Raw genomic sequence first — 12964 nt, 5'->3', positions numbered from 1 at the left:
GGAGCTACAGATACACCCCCAGCTCCTCTCTGGAGCTACAGATACACCCCAGCTCCTCTCTGGAGCTACAGATACACCCCCAGCTCCTCTCTGTATCTACAGATACATCCCCAGCTCCTCTCTGGAGCTACAGATACACCCCCCAGCTCCTCTCTGGAGCTACAGATACACCCCCAGCTCCTCTCTGGAGCTACAGATACACCCCCAGCTCCTCTCTGGAGTTACAGATACACCCCCAGCTCCTCTCTGGAGTTACAGATACACCCCCAGCTCCTCTCTGGAGCTACAGATACACCCCCAGCTCCTCTCTGGAGCTACAGATACACCCCCAGCTCCTCTCTGGAGTTACAGATACACCCCCCAGCTCCTCTCTGGAGCTACAGATACACCCCCAGCTACTTCCTTGTGGAAGTTCCTTCCATCCAACCGCACCACGATGTAACAGTTTTCAGACAGGTGTCGTCTGTCTCGAAGTTCCGGAGGTACTGAAACTTGCTCTTGGCCATTCTGTCGCTGCTGGTGAAAACCCTGGCTACTGGTCAGAGGATGCACGTCTTGATGCCTCCTGGTAATCTACACGGCACTGGACCAAACTTGAGGTTTCTGTGTGAAAGAACAGAGCAGATTAAATCAATGTAGATTATGTGGGTGAAGAACAAGCAGCACAAGGTTGGCTGTGGTCTTCATGTCAAATTCTGCTTTCTTAATATTAGACATATAGGCAATATTTTAGTGAAGAAAATATGGCAGGTAAGACCAGAAACACACCCACCCACAGGCTCAACCTGGTCTCAGAGCATTTCCTATTATTCTGTACGTAAATCTGAAACACTCCATTTAGTATGATGTTTCGTATGGTATGTATTAATCTGTGGATGTCCATCATCCAGTTCCTGTGATATTACAAATTACAATTCGTATGATATGTTACGAATTTGCAAAAAGGTTACATTTGTTAGCAAAACATACGATATGTTACAAATTCCAATTTGTCATGGCTAACGTTAGCTAGCTGGCTAACAAGGTTAAAGGGTTAATTAAGGTTAGCTAAAAGGGTTAAGGTTAGGGAAAGGGTTAGCTAACATGCTAAGTAGTTGCAAAGTTGCTAAAGTTGTCCGTCATGAGATTCAAAGACGGAATCTTCCGGTTGCTAGACATTCGCGTTATACGCCCATCCATCCACCCTGACAAACCAACTTCCTTTCATTTTTGCCTTATTAAGTAACCTTGAGGCTTATGTAGCCATACTAGAAGGTAATATCAAACTATGTCGCATTTAGTCTGAGATCAGGCTGACAGGCTAGCTAGCTACATTACCAAAAATATGGGAACACCTGATCGTCGAACATCTCATTCCAAAATCATGGGCATTAATTTGGAGTTGGTCCCCCCTTTGCTGCTATAACAACCTCCACTCTTCTGGGAAGGTTTTCCACTAGATGTTGGAACATTGCTGCGGGGACTTGCTTCCATTCAGCCATGAGAGCTTTAGTGAGGTCGGGCACTGATGTTGGGCGATTAGGCCTTGCTCACTGTCTGCGTTCCAATTCATCTCAAAGGTGTTCGATGGGGTTGAGGTCAGGGCTCTACGCAGGCCAGTCAAGTTCTTCTACACCGATCTCAAGAAACCATTTCTGCATGGACGCATTGTCATGCTGAAACAGAAAAGGGCCTTCCCTAAACTGTTTCCACAAAGTTGGAAGCACAGAATCCGAACCATGAAAAACAGCCAGAGACCATTATTCCTCCTCCACCACAAAACTTTCATCCATCTGACTGCCAGATGGTGAAGTGCGATTCATCACTCCAGAGAACACGTTTCCACTGCTCCAGAGTCCAATGGCAGCAAGCTTTACACCACAGCAGTCGACGCTTGGCATTGCACATGGTGATCTTAGGCTTGTGTGCGGCTGCTCGGCCATGGAAACCCATTTCATGAAGCTCCTGACGAACTGGAACTGTTCTTGTGTTGACGTTGCTTCCAGAGACCATTTAAACTTGGTAGTGAGTGTTGCAACCGAGGACAGACGATGTTTACGCGCTACGGCGGTCCGAGCATGTGACTGAGCATGTGTGGCCTACCAATTCGCGGCTGAGCAGTTGTTTCTCCTAGACGTTTCCACTTCACAATAACAGCACTTACAGTTGACTGGGGCAGCTCAAGCAGGGCAGAAATTTGATGAACTGACTGACGTGTTGGAAAGTACCACGTTGAAAGTCACTGAGCTCTTCAACAAGGCCATTCTACTGCAGATGTTTGTCTATGGAGATTGCATGGCTGTGTGATTTTCTAGACCTGTCAGCAACTGGTTTGGCTGCAATAGCCGAATCCAATAATGTGAAGGGATGTCCACATACTTTTGTATATAGTGTATTTACAAATGGTTGTCATCCTCTTTGGTCCATGATTTTAATTATTCCTTAAAACAATGGTATAACTTAGTTTACTTTAGGTGAATTAATGTAAGTGGTGCTATTGTCGACGCTGTGCTGTAAGTTATTAATATAAATGTTTTTGTGAGAATGTAGCTGACAAAGGACAGAACACAAGTTATTTTCGCCAGTGATTGTATGCAGTCCATCCATCAAATAGGTCCTCCGCGAACATATACTTCGAATTTCTGTTCCGGGACAGTATCTCATCTACGATCTCAATACAAAAAAGTAAGAAACAAAAACAAGCAAATATAACATTTTCTTTTGGTTCAGTTTCTGTGCCTAATTCCCTTTTAAAAAATAATAAAAAACAAAGCTTACAGACGACTAATATGTAATTTTGTTGCAGCTGCCTCAAATCTGCTGCATGGTCCTTTAGCGCCCCCGCCTGGTGAAAATAGAACAATGAAGCGGAAGAAGACCACCTTTCCCATGATTCTTAGCGTCGTGCGTGTCTGCATTTGTTTTGAACATGGAGGAGAGGGAAAGAAGAGGAGATAAACAACAAAAATGTCCAGAATCAGAAAAGAAAGAGAGAGAATCAACAAGTGCATGTGCTTCAGATGCAACCGAACATACGGCAGAAGAAGAAGATGATATCGCGGCAAAGTTGGACGTCACCTCCGATAAATTTGATCCACTCCTGGCGCTATACTCGACTACAGTGCCTCTTCCATACCCAAACGTGAAATGCTTCAACAACATAGCCGAGTATGAGAGCTTTCTAAAGGGGGGACGGGGCCGCGCCAAGCCGGAGAACGTGGAGAAAAAACAGAGGAAAGCCAGGAAAGGTGTAGCAGATCCGGAGAGGATAGAGAAACTGAAGAGGTTGATGGTGAACAACCCGATAGTGGGAGAAGATGGAGAGGAGGGGACCAGCGGCACTGCCCGCCGTTGTAGAATACAGAAGGCTGCCAAGAATGTCCTGACCAGGATGCCTCGTATGTCGTGAATTATTTCTACCTATTGTAGACCTGCTTGGAATCCTTTAGTGGTGATGTGGTTTCAGATCAAAACATGACCTCTTTCATTTTTACTTATGATCATTGTCTCATATTGTTACATATTTAGGAAAATTAAAACTCTTCATTGATATGTGGGACATTATTGATGAGTCAAACTTGTGGTTGACAGCCAGGTGAATTCTATTTAATGTCTACTTCCTGTTTATACAGTCCATAGAGGAAGTCCTCTGGGGGAGATGCACCGCTGCGTGCAGGAGAGGATCAGAGTGAAAGTTCACATCAGAACCTTCAAGGGGCTCCGTGGAGTGTGTTCTGGCTTCATAGTGGCCTTCGACAAGTTCTGGAACATGGTGAGAGCTCTTACCCGGCCCCTACCCATGCCCTCCACCGCCTTTTGACAGGTGGCTTGCAGACTAGACTATAGTCTTATGTAAGACAGTGCTCGAATAGCCTTACACATCGCTGTCCTCTCTCTCAATCTCTCCCCTCACCCTCTATTCCCTCTCCTCCCTCTCCCTGTTAGGCGATGGTAGATGTAGATGAGACCTACAGGGAACCTCTTCTGGGTGAAGCTCTCTACCACGAGAAGGCCCTCACTGTCACACGGGTAGGTCTGGTGCCACCGAAGGACTCTGATCCTCTAGTCTAGTGGTGCATTCTAGAGAATGTTGTCTTGGATGCAGATGATGACATTTCCAGATCATGTGCCACTCACTAAAAAAGGTACAGCCATTATCATTCTCTGCAATCAGAAAACAAACTCATTAGCTATCCCTCTCCTTGCCTAGCTCTTTGACAAGCTGAAACTCCAGGAGAGTGCGGCGCTGAGAGAATATGAGGAGAAGAAGAAGCAGATAGACAAGAAGAAAGCTGAACCCTTCCATCCCCTGCCTGAGACCCAAACCAGAGACCGCAGACGAGGTGACCCCAATAGAGGGGACCCCAGAAGGAGAGGAGACCCTAGGGCAGTGGATCCCCGACTTGCAAGGGCCACAGTTGGGCCCCCAGTGGGCGATGACCCCGGAGCCCTAGGGGCCACAGGTAAGACCCAGGGGTCAAATGTTAAAGGTCAGGAGTCAGGGACTGAGGGGCCGAAGAGAAGAGGGTCCCAGAAGAAAGAAGTGTCCCAGCCCTACGGGAGGGTTCATACGCGCCACGTCAACCAGCTCTTCATACGTGGAGAGAACGTGCTTCTAGTCAACCTACAACCACTCTGAATCTATTGTGTGTTCTAGCCAGCAGGGGTGGCAACCTAGCCTGGACCTGGAAGCCAGTCTGTTCCTGCTCTCTTGCCAACTCCTTTTGGAGCTTTCATGCCAAACGTGAGCAGAAACCGACACTGCCACCCGGGCTAGTGGCCACCCGGGCTAGTGGCCACCCTCCAGGAAAGTTACTTGACCTGAAGGTTCAATGCGTTGAAGTATTACCAAGACCCATCCACCAAGACCTACAGTATCTACACTGGTTTAGACCAACCTGGAAGTCTCACTGCTACTGCATATCATATTGATATTCTCTGCTTTACGCAGACAGACAGTAACTAGAAATAAAACATGAATTACCAAGCTGTCTTCTCTTGTCGTTTCTCATCTGGTCTTTGCCTCTGGGTCATATGAAATATGAAACACAGTATTGAAATGCAGGAATGGTGTGCACAACTGTAAATAACCACCAGAGGGCACTATACTCATTCGAATACAGGCATGGTGTGCACAACTGTAAATAACCACCAGAGGGCACTATACTCATTCGAATGCAGGCATAGTGTGCAGAGGGCATTATAGACTCATTCTAAGACATCTCACTGAGTCGTTGGAAAATAAACATTTAAATCATTGTAAAAAAGCGTTCATATAAAGATGGAACTGTAAAGAGAAATGGTAATTTCTCTTTGATTTCACTTTATCCGGATATAGTGAGGATTAAAATGTGATCTAAAAGTAGCCTAACCTAATAAATGTCGTAAATATGCAGATCATAATCTCAAACACAACTGCATCAATGCAGAAACCCATAAATGTCATCCATGCTATGCCCAGCCTGCCAACTCCAGATAACACATGGAGGCATATTGCCATTGAAAAGAGGAAAGCCTACTGTTAGTCCCATTATCTTGCTTTTCTCTGTCAGAGCAGAAATGGCAGCGTGGTCTGGTCTCAGAGGACCTCGTGTGTGTTATTCATAATGGAGAAGCTTCAGATGGCACTAAGCAGCAACTCTTATTTGTCTAGACATTTCAGATTGTGCTTTATTCTTTCATGGACACATCAGCTTGATTGCAGGTCATTGGTTTTGTGTAGCTGCTGCTTTGTCTATAAACTAGGTCACCCAAGGACAATAAACCTGAACCTTCAGTATTGCACATTTTCCATAATATCTGGGAGCTGTGTTGTGCAGTATATGTGAATTGTTCAAATTGTGTCTGAGACAAGACATCCTGCAGTACCTGGCTTTAATTACTTTCATATATCTCAATCTGATCTATTAATTCCTCCACATGGTTGCATACCGATGCACTGGCCAGATGGCTGTACTGTGTGTGTGTGTGTGTAGGGCTGCACTGTGTGTGTCTCAGCAGGTTCCAAGGCCACTGCTCTACTCCAATGCAGTAGTAACCAAGTTGGTCTTAAGTGAAATAAACACTTCATTACCAAACTGTAATCAACTGTTTTAATGTCAGATACAGGATCATGATGGGCCAATCAAATCAAACAAAAAGAAAAACGACATCTTCAAGGCTTCTTTCGTTGGTGATGCTTCGCTTGTTCTTTTTACACATTTGCATGAACTAGTGTTTTCTTTCCAGTAACAATCCCACATTACCAAAGATCTCAGAACAATTGTAATAAGTAGAAAAAAATCAAATAAAACGAGAGAACAACCCCATAAAGACATAATCTCTTAGAAAAAAAACAAACAAGAGTGGATAGATTTTGGTCGTTTCCAACAGGTAATGCCTCCTCTCAGACAGACTACTGTGTGTGTGCAGGGTTGGGGTCAATTCAGAAAGTAAACCAAATTGTAAAAAATCTAATTGAAGACAATTGGAATTTCAGTGTACCTCCAGAATTGAAATGGGATTGACCGCAACTCATGGAAGACTGCACCTGAGGAGTCTACATGTGAGGTACTCACTGGCCTGGTACAGATGGTCCTGACTTCAACATGTAGAGTGTGCATCCCAAATTGCACCCATGTCCAATATAGTGCACGATATTTGAGCCGAGTCCTATGGGCCCTGATTGGAAGTAGTGCACTACAAAGTGAATAGGGTGCTATATGGGATGAACCCCCCCCAAAATAAAAATCCTCTCCTTAATCTGGACCATCTGAGAAACCTTCAGAGATACTGTACACTCTGGGGTGACGTTTCCCCCAAGTACAGATCTAGGATCAGCTTCCCCTCCCACAATCCCAACCATTGGGTGGGGATGCAAAACTGAACCAGGATCAGCATCTAGGGGCAACTTCCCCCTACTCCCAGAGGGCGCAGTAAGAACCACACATACATACTGTGCTGTATACTCCGAACAGTAACAGTCTAGGGGCAACATCCCCTACTCCCAGAGGGCGCAGTAAGAACCACACATACATACTGTGCTGTATACTCCGAACAGTAACGGTCTTAACCACTGTATCGTCTGTCTCCTGTAAGTTATAATGAAGGGAAAAGGCCTCCGTCTCACAGGCACCATGTGCTGTACTTAAAGAACACAGCCCACCAGGAGGTTGTTCCTACAGCTACTGATTATCTTACTTGGATGCAAGGAAAAAAAGGATTATAGTTCTTTAAAAAATATATACCCATAAGAAAGGCCACAAATCTGTGTTATCATTACCACAGCTTCCTCATTTAACAGCTTTAATCATTTCTCATTCATTCACTTATTAAATCCATCCATCAATAAACGATTGATTGATCTGTTAAATCTAATATTGAACAGAAATTCCACATTGGGAGTGTGGAACGCTGATATATAAAGTAAGTATTAAAAGACTGACTCCATCGCAATGTACCTTGCCATAGCAACATCTTGATTGACATCTGATTCCGTCCAATCGACACACACTTCTTCACATCATAGTCAAGAACTCAATAACTTATTTGTCTGTTGTATTATAGTAATATTTACAGTCGTAGGGAAGGGACAGGTCGAGGTAACATTCTAAAAGAGATGGGGAGTTATTGGGGTGGGATTATGATAGGAAACTATCTTTTTGCTACTCTGGACATTTAAAGGGGTTAAGGAAAGCAAAACCCCTACTGACATTCTCTTCAAGGAAGATTCATATGGGCAATTCCATGGTAACAGAATGATTTTTTAAAATGCAATTCAAAACAACATTATTGCAAAGTTAAGCCATACAAGTTTAAAAGTCATCCTTGTGCATATAATTGTATGGGTTGTTTAACTTCGAAATCATTGGTTTTTGTTTGGCTTACATTTCAAAGTAAAAAATCTGAGTCTCATTCTGTTCCGGTTTCTCACTCCCTCCCTCTTAGTTGTTCTCTCTTTCTCTCCGATTCAAACCCCAACAGCACACAACCATTACTGGACACCCTCTTGGAACTTGATTCCAAGTTCCAACTGATTAAAACATACATACATTCATGTATATTCATATCTTTATACATCACTTAAAAGAGAGAAACAGGAAGTGGAGGGGTGGCAGTCAGTATTTGATATTTGACAACATTCAAGTACTCTTTGTTTGCAGCTCTTTTACAATCCTTCACAGACGGTCGATTGGATGGAGAGAAAAATAGAAACAACAGCCCTCCCTCCTCTCTTTCACTTCTCTTCCCTCATTTCCTGAAGTTGCAAAAATCTGCGAATGCGTCCAATCCTTGCTTGGGCTGCTGCTGTACCATGCCAGAGCCCATAGACATGGCTGGCATCCTGATCCCAATGCCCATAGCACCAGGCATGCCCATGGTCATGTTAGCCTGGGGCATGGCACCCATGTTCATGCCCATTCCCATCATGCCCTGGCTGTGGGCCATGCCCATCCCAGCACCAGGGTGCATCATGTGAGTTGTTGCCGGTCTGATGGGGGCGGTTGCGAGGCCCATGCCGGCGAATCCCTGGGAGAGCATGTTGATGGGTGGGAGGGGCTGGCCTCCTAGAAAACAGAAACAGGAAGAAGTGGAGTCGCATGGCCTCACACACACACAGGTTCACACACTCCACAAGTTGTACCAATCATCCTTCTATTCCATACTGAACAAGGAATCACAAGTATAGAACTCTTAAGGTTAAATAAAAATGAATTTTTAAAAAACTATTCTTCCATTCTGACTGAACCGAAAGCCTTTTGAATGGTCTTGTGCCCATCCTGATAACAGGAAGAAAGTTCCACACCCTGGGGATCTTGGATGCTCCACAACTGAATGGTCTTGTGCCCATCCTGATAACAGGAAGAAAGTTCCACACCCTGGGGATCTTGGATGCTCCACAACTGAATGGATCTCAAATCAACGTTTTGTTCAACAGACATTCAGCAGCGTTTTGAACACCCTCCAGACAAACACAATACTCTTTCTATCCCAGTCTATACTACAACACACTAGGCTCACCTTGGAGTGTGTTGAGGGTGGGCTGGACAGGTTTGGGGGGCTGCATGCCAGGTGCCAGGAAGTCCAGACTGATGTTGACCGACGAGTCAGACCAGGTGGAGGGGATCGCTGACCCCATGGAACCCTCGGTACCCAGCATGTCTTCATGCTGCTGGGGCTGCAACGGCCCGCCCATCAACTGGAAGGGGGGGGGGGGCGACAATTTGGTAGACAGTTCCAATAGATAGTAATATTAAAGGTACCTATATAATGGTGACATATGAAGGTTAACCTTTTGTGACAAGGGGGCAGTATTTTCATTTTTGGAAAAATAAAATTCCCGTAGTAAACGGGATATTTTGTCAGGGCGAGATGCTAGAATATACATATAATTGACAGCTTAGGATAGAAAACACTCTAAAGTTTCCAAAACTGTAAAAATATTGTCTGTGACTATAACAGAACTGATATTGCAGGCGAAAGCCTGAGAAAAATCCAATCTGGAAGTGACTCATCTTTTGAAAGCTCTGCGTTCCAATGCGTCCCTATTGAGCAGTGAATGGGCTCAACCAGATTACTTTTTCTCCATATTCCCCAAGGTGTCTACAGCATTGTGATGTAGTTTTATGCATTTATGTTGAAGAATACCCATAAGCGGCTACATTGCGCAACTGGTCACCTGATGGCTCTGAGTGATTCTGGCGTAAAATACAGAGGTAGCCATTATTCCAATCGGTCCTACTGAAAAACCAATTGTCCCGGTGGATATATTATGGAATAGATATTTGAAAAACACCTTGAGGATTGATTATAAACAACGTTTGCCATGTTTCTGTCGATATTATGGAGCTAATTTGGAATATTTTTCAGTGTTTTCCTGACTGCAATTTCCGGGCGATTTCTCAGCCAAACGTGAAGAACAAACGGCGCTATTTCGCCTACAAAAATAATCTTTTGGGAAAAAAGGAACATTGGCTATCTAACTGGGAGTCTCGTGAGTGAAAACATCCGAAGCTCAAAAGGTAAACGATTTAATTTGATTGCTTTTCTGATTTCCGTGACCATGTTACCTGCTGCTAGCTGGACAAAATGCTATGATAGGCTATCGATAAACTTACACAAATGCTTGTCTGGCTTTGGCTGTAAAGCATATTTTGAAAATCTTTGATGACAGGGTGATTAACAAAAGGCTAAGCTGTGTCTCAATATATTTCACTTGTAATTTTCATGAATAGGAATATTTTCTAGGAATATTTATGTGCGTTATGCTAATTAGTGTCCGTCGATGATTACGGACCCGGGATGAGGAGTTAAAGGTTAAACTGCTGTCTCTGAAGGCATCTACATGGAAACACATCTCATCTATCCAGAATGAACAGGATTGGGGGTCAGGTTTTATTATTCTGCTAAACCAAGCTGGTCTTTAAGTAGGTCAGGTTTTATTATTCTGCTAAACTAAGCTGGTCTTTTTAAAGTAGGTCAGGTTTTTAACATGCACATATTATCTATGCAAACAACCTTGTATTAGATTGAATGGTTTTCAGACTCAAACGGGTTCCTTCTCATTGTGTGTGTGTGTTTGTCCCTAGGGAAGGTGGAGCATCTGCAAACCTTGGCTCTCTGCCGTTTCTCTCTCGTGTGTGTTCCTCTAAAGCACAGGCAGTTACTGCCACTCCTCTCATTAACAGTGGATCAGACACAATAAATACAATTTACGATGTAAATTAATGTACTGTCTGTCCTGTATTCTTACCAGTGATCTGGACTGTGGCATGGTGCTGCTGATGGTCTGTGTGTTGGTCATATTAAAGGTGAGGCTCTGAGAGGCAGAGAGCGACTGGGTCTGACCTGGACCCATCAGATCAAACAGGTCAGCGGAGGCTGGAGCTGGTGCAGAGCTGGCCAACAGAGCCCCAAACAGGTCAGTGTTGCTGGGGGCCAGAGGCTGGGCGAAGGGGGTGGGGACGGGGGCCTGGCCACCAGGGAAAGCATTCCAGTCCCCAAAGTCACCGTTCCCACTGGAGGCTGGAGAGGAGAAAAGAGAAGAAAAATGTTAGAGTGGATAAACTAGACTATAAAAAAATTATAAACTATAAACATTTCGGGAATATTCTAATGCTTTCTAAACTCACCAGGTACTGTGGAGAGGCCGACAGAGGCAGCAGGAGACGAGAAGTCAGCAAATCCTCCTATCAGGTCTGGAAAGAGACATGCATACAACACTTTAATGAGTGAATTGTGACAGCTTCCAGACACCGGCCCAGAGACCCTCCATGATGTCCTGTAACTATACTACCTCCCCATAACCCTCCATGATGTCCTGTGTCATGACGTGGCCCTCTTTGGGTATAGCGAGTGACCCCCCCCTCTTAAATTCCAGAAGGAGACTCTCTCCCTCATGGCCATGCAGAAAGAGAGACAGAGAGAACAAAGGAACTTATTCTACCTCACAGAACTTGAGAACTGAACAATGTCCATGTTTTGGAGAATGTGTAAACGATTGGTGGAGAAGCCAGCTACGACCGGTCCATTTTGTTTTATGATCGTGACCTCAGAAAAGACAATACAGCCACATTATCATAACTCTGCTTATACAGAAGCCTCCGTTCTGAGGTTTGCATCTAATTATTGTATAAAATGAATGAGTAAAGAAGAAACTATTTGTGAAATTATGTAAGGTGATGTTGAACCATTAATGTGAGAGAATTGTATTTCTGTTTAAAGTTGAACGAAGTCATTGGCCCGCCGCCATGAGCACAGACATCGGTCTGGCGTCATGGAACAGCCCTTTTCTACTGTTACGAATATAACCCCCACCTGAAGAAATTCCCTTCAGACCATGCCTACCTCGGTCAGCTGAGGGAGCTAAGGTTTGAGTAGAGACCATAAAAACCCCAGGATAAGCTAAGGTTGTAATGGTTGCTGAATTCTTAACCATACCACGTGGTTAAACTCTGAGACTATCGATTCCGATCGAATAAGAGCAACTCGTCGATACTAATTACTAGTCTGCAGCTAGGAATTATGTACCATTGAATGCGAAGACTGACAACCGCCAAAACATCTATACAATAAGAACAGTTCTGAAGTTGACTCTGAAGTATACATTCTAACCACGAAAGACTCCTTGGAAGCAGATGGAGAGACAAGCGGATGAACTTTCCAACAAAAAGACAGACGATTCCAGAGATCACGATGACACACTGAGCGTAAATATATATATTGATTGCAATTACTCCCGAATGAGTGTGCATTCATGTGCAAAGGATTAGCATTTCAATGAGTGATGAATTCCAGATTTAGTCCGTTAGGCCAAACGGTACGATTTCTGCCAGTCAATATTAATTTCTAGAGCCAGTAATATTAGAAATTGGAGGATAGATCTGTTCGGCGCCCAAGCCGAAGTATTCTGTCCACCGACCGCACTAAGCCAGTGTGGGTAGGCCACAAGCGTATCCGTAGTTATGTACCGTGTCGCTCCGGTCAACATAAAGCTAGCAAGGTAAACCGAATGGTTTAATATGAGACGTCACTAGTAAACCCCCCTTTTCATGGTGAAGGGGACCCTATTTTGTGCTTGGTAGTGAGATTTCAGAAAAAAAGTAGGATTAGCTTGCACGAGATGCTAAGCTAACAAAGGGAAACAGTCTTTTTTTTTTCCCTGTGTCCCGCTGAAATTCCTCTGCCTTGCGCGACGAAAGTCCTGCCCTTTGTACTTCCGTTTGATTTCAGATTTCTGCGATCACTGGCGGTGAAGAATCGCCAGTACACCTCTTGGAAAAAGAAGTACAGTGGGGCAAAAAAGTATTTAGTCAGCCACCAATTGTGCAAGTTCTCCCACTTAAAAAGATGAGAGGCCAGTAATTTATCATTTCAACTATGACAGACAAAATGAGAAAAAAAAAATCCAGATAATCACATTATAGGATTTTAAATAAATTTATTTGCAAATTATGGTGGAAAATAAGTATTTGGTCAATAACAAAAGTTTCTCAATACTTTGTTA

At 44.1% G+C, this 12964-nt stretch overlaps 2 protein-coding genes across 3 annotated transcripts in view; one reads left to right on the top strand and one right to left on the bottom strand.

The window, feature by feature from the left end:
• Positions 1–2859: 2859 nt before the first annotated feature.
• lsm11 (LSM11, U7 small nuclear RNA associated) lies at positions 2860–4966 on the top strand. 2 transcript variants are annotated; one of them, XM_024407603.2, is made up of 5 exons: positions 2860–3377; positions 3612–3751; positions 3925–4008; positions 4190–4442; positions 4637–4966. In XM_024407603.2, exons 1-5 carry the CDS (start codon positions 2909–2911, stop codon positions 4909–4911), a joined length of 1221 nt encoding a protein of 406 aa, XP_024263371.2. In that variant the 5' UTR covers positions 2860–2908; the 3' UTR covers positions 4912–4966. The 2 variants fall into 2 exon arrangements, with proteins under 2 accessions (XP_024263371.2, XP_024263370.1); XM_024407602.2 differs by having other exon boundaries at positions 2862–3377; positions 4190–4777.
• Positions 4967–6057: 1091 nt separating this feature from the next.
• The window catches only part of clint1a (clathrin interactor 1a), a 68743-nt gene continuing 61836 nt past the window's right edge, over positions 6058–12964 (bottom strand). The window contains exons 9-12 of the mRNA XM_042303013.1: positions 11091–11156; positions 10712–10983; positions 8980–9157; positions 6058–8525 (exon numbers count right to left, since the gene is read on the bottom strand). Coding sequence (XP_042158947.1) covers positions 8209–8525; positions 8980–9157; positions 10712–10983; positions 11091–11156 — 833 coding nt within the window. The 3' untranslated portion in view covers positions 6058–8208. The remainder of the gene's footprint in view (positions 8526–8979; positions 9158–10711; positions 10984–11090; positions 11157–12964) is intronic.

The sequence above is a fragment of the Oncorhynchus tshawytscha genome, linkage group LG21 (genome assembly GCF_018296145.1).
Source record: "Oncorhynchus tshawytscha isolate Ot180627B linkage group LG21, Otsh_v2.0, whole genome shotgun sequence".
Taxonomy (NCBI): domain Eukaryota; kingdom Metazoa; phylum Chordata; class Actinopteri; order Salmoniformes; family Salmonidae; genus Oncorhynchus; species Oncorhynchus tshawytscha.
Note: the sequence above shows the minus strand (reverse complement) of the source record. Positions and strands in the feature narration are given on the sequence as shown.

What these genes read in the sequence shown, in the direction of transcription:
- lsm11 (XM_024407603.2), top strand. Translation starts at nt 2,909, where the DNA reads ATGGAGGAGAGGGAAAGAAGAGGAGATAAACAACAAAAATGTCCAGAA. An exon ending in TCGACAAGTTCTGGAACATG is followed by an intron (nt 3,752 to 3,924) that starts GTGAGAGCTCTT and finishes TCTCCCTGTTAG; the next exon opens with GCGATGGTAGATGTAGATGA. An exon ending in CGGAGCCCTAGGGGCCACAG is followed by an intron (nt 4,443 to 4,636) that starts GTAAGACCCAGG and finishes TGTGTGTTCTAG; the next exon opens with CCAGCAGGGGTGGCAACCTA.